Source organism: Mandrillus leucophaeus, unplaced genomic scaffold (assembly GCF_000951045.1).
Source record: "Mandrillus leucophaeus isolate KB7577 unplaced genomic scaffold, Mleu.le_1.0 Scaffold615, whole genome shotgun sequence".
NCBI lineage: Eukaryota > Metazoa > Chordata > Mammalia > Primates > Cercopithecidae > Mandrillus > Mandrillus leucophaeus.
The window spans coordinates 321,680-325,220 of record NW_012106642.1 but is presented as its reverse complement, the minus strand read 5'-3'; the positions used below and the strand labels follow the sequence as shown (position 1 = coordinate 325,220).

At 40.6% G+C, this 3,541-nt stretch overlaps 1 protein-coding gene across 1 annotated transcript in view; it reads right to left on the bottom strand.

Annotated features, from left to right (window-relative positions):
- The window catches only part of FAM171B (family with sequence similarity 171, member B), a 73,676-nt gene extending 72,255 nt beyond the window's left edge, over positions 1-1,421 (bottom strand). Inside the window, exon 1 of the mRNA XM_012000084.1 lies at positions 1,409-1,421. Within this exon, the coding sequence (XP_011855474.1) occupies positions 1,409-1,421 (13 nt within the window). The remainder of the gene's footprint in view (positions 1-1,408) is intronic.
- Between the last annotated feature and the right edge of the window lie 2,120 nt (positions 1,422-3,541).

Below are 3,541 nucleotides of genomic sequence, written 5' to 3'. Positions count from 1 at the left end.
CCGGGCTGCTCCGAGAAGACGCGAATGCTGCGGCTGCAGCCCGGGTGGAGGGCCCTAGGGGAAACAGAAAGGGGAGGCCTTCTGGGAGCTGGTAGACGCTCACAGTCTCCACTTCCCACTGAGGCACGGGGAAGATTTGCAGAGAGTGGAATAAAATTCCCTCCACCTGAGCCCAAAGTAGCAGAGAAGGTGGTATATTGATTACTCCCATCCAGCACATAACGTGGCACCAACGGATCAAAAGGCCAGGATCTCAACCAAATAGGCTTTGCTGCATCACCGCCATCACTGGTTAGCTAGAAGTTAAACTGCAGCGCGCCAGATTTTGACTAAACTTCTTTTCTCTACCCTAGTGGGAATTTCTTTCCATATCATAAAATATTCTTAATTACATTTTGTCTAATTCTAGCCTACCCTTTTCATTTGTTCAAAAAAAAAAAATCTTACTAAATACTAGTTGCTTACCATGTGCCAGCATTTCCTCAGGTGTTTGGAATAAGTAAAATACAATCCCTGCATTCCAGGAGCTCATCATCTATTAGGGGAGAGGAACACAGAAACAAATTACAACCCAATGTGGTGCTACAAACAGAAAAGCATTACAAGTCCAGAGGTCTTAGAATTGGAAGAAAATGTCTCATGTATGTAGGGGCTATGAAACACCAGGGGAGGTAGAACATAAAAAAAGAGTAAGACTTCCACACGGGAGAAATCAGGAATGTGAAAGTATGTGTGTGTGAAACCCAGAGGTGTGTAAGCACAGTGGGCTTGGAAAAGTGTGAACAATTATTCTAATGGAAGAATGACAGTGTTTTAGATCGAAGAGCAGAGTGGAGACCAGGTCATTAAAAAATAATAGTAATAACAAGGATTTCTGTAGTACTTACTGCGTGCTTAAGGACTTAACATTTGTTAACCTCTGGAATAAACTTAGATGCTGTATACAGAAATTGAAATTTACACTGTAGATGATAATGAAAGAAATTAATCAGGGAAGAAACTTGCTACCAGTTGTGCATTTTAGAAGAATCACTTTGCTCTCAGTATGGCAGATGGATTAAAGGGGGATAAATTGGAAGAGAAGATGCCAGTTTAGAGGTGTTCGCCAAAACCCATGAAGAGATGCCAAAGGTCATTGAAACTGAAAAGGAAAAGAGTAGGAGACACAGTATATAAGACTACAATAAACAGATACGGTTAATTGGGAAGAGGAGGAGATGTGCCTAGTGTGAACACCTAAATTGACAAAGTGAGATCTTAAGTGGCTGCTTATGACCTTATCAACGTTAACTGGCCTAGAGTAATGAGCCCTGGCTTGTTCAGTTGTGGTCTCTTTGTATTTGGAGTACCTGTGGGACATCTCATAGTGCAATATAAATGTCATCTGCTGTGACATCACCCCATTTACCATGGTCGTTCATTGTCCTTTTCCACCCTCATCATTCTTACCTTGTCCCTCCCAGTGTTTTCAATATGCTGGAAAACAACAAACTTCTCAGTACTGGAAAAGTATTTTTTGGTTAAGCAGATGAAAACAGTGTATATATAACTAATGGTTTAGATATTTTGTCCCTTCCAAATTTCATATTGAAATGTGACCTCCAATGGTGGAGGTGGGGCCTAGTGGGAGGTCTTTGGTTCATAGGAGAGAATTCCTCATGAATGGCTTGGTGCGCTCCTCATGGTAATGACTGAGTTCCTGCTCTGAGCTCACAAGAGATCTGGTTGTTTAAAAGTGTGGCAACTCCCTTCTCTCTCTCGCTTGCTCCCTCTCCTATCATGTGACACTCTGGCTCCCTTTCACCATCCACCATGATTGTAAGCTTCCTAAGGTCTCACCAGAGCAGGTGCCGGCACCACAGTTCCATCGTACAGCCAGCAGAACTGACCCAAAGTAAACCGCTTTTCTTTATGTCACTGGGCTGACATAAAGAAAATGGACTGACACAATAACCATAAATAAAATAACAATAGGCATTTTGCATATATTATCTCATTATATCTTCGGATCATCTCTACAAATTAGCTCTCATTATCCTATTTAGCAAATGGAAACACCGGAGATCAGAGAGGCTCCGTGTCTTGCCAGAGGCTACATTTACAGTATGTGACTTTACCTTTCTGCACCGTTTGAGACTTCTGCTGTGAGTTTGTATTGCTTTTTTAGTGATTTTTAAACGAAAATATGGTATGTGGACCACATAATTTTGGGGAAAATAGACACTAAAGTGAGGCCACTCACACTAAGCATCATTCTTCCATCAGGACTTTCTTTCCCTGGTCTGTGTGAGGCAGGAGCCCTTGGGGGAGGGGCTCCAGAGCTGAAGGCAGCAAGCTTCCATTAGTCTCATCAAGCTGCTTTTATTGCAATCTCTTCCAAGTTACCTCTGCTCCTGGAGAGAAGAAAGGAGAAAATGGAAATGGCTCCAAAAACCTGACTGGTGGATGAGAAGGAAAGGAATGCTGCCAGGATTTCTGTCATCCTGCCTTGGGGTAGCCAAGTTATTTTTAATATAGTAGAAGCAGATCTTCTGGAGGCAAAGCCAGTGGGTCATGGACCCCAGTAGAGGGTGGACCTCAACTCTTTCACTACTATGGACTGTTTCAAGAGATAAGTGTTGTCAATCAAGAGTATTTAAATGGTTTTTAAGTGCTTCATTATTTGTGTAGTTTATGCTTAATTTCTGTGCAATATAAAAAGCCATATTATCCGATGCAATTGGGGCTAGTACTCGGCAAATGAAAAACATTAATCAAGAGACCAAAGTCAATACATCCTAAATATATCTTAAACCACCTATTTTACCCGAGATAAATAAATATATATTCGTTCACGAATCTTTTGATGTAGGGCCAAGAATTTTTCTTTCAGTATTCAACCACATCCTAGAGTCGGAAGTCATAAACCACAATTATGATACACCACTATAATTTGCAGGTTTAGTTTAAGTGGAAGTTCTCAAAGACCCTTGCCACACAATCAGAGTGCCAAGTCATTCTATGTTCATTCTATGTTAAGTTGTAAGGAACTCTTACAACTTAAAACAAAATAACAAACAACACAACAATATTTAAAATGGGCCAAGGACTTGAATAGTCATTATTTTCAAAGAAGATATAAAAATGGCCAATAAGCACATGAAAAAATGCTGAACATCAATAGTCATTAGGAAAATGCAAATCAATCACAATGAAATACAACTTTACACTCATTAGGATGGCTATAATTTTTTTAATGGAAAACACGTGTTGGCAAGGATGTGGAGAAATTGGAACCCTCACACATTGCTGGTGGAAATGTAAACTGGTGCAGCTGCTGTGGAAAACAATTTGGCAGTTCCTCAAAAACTAGACTAAAATTAAGGGTTATATAGCAGGGAAGAAATGGAACTATGTGTTGGAAAATGGGGATTAGGGAAGAATAAGGAAGATAAGTTGGTCAACAGGAAGCAGGTGGTTGGTTAGGCAATCATGACAAGTAAGAGGTCTGAGATCTCATTGTCCAGATGCCATGATCTGTTACGTTTCAGTTCCTTGATAC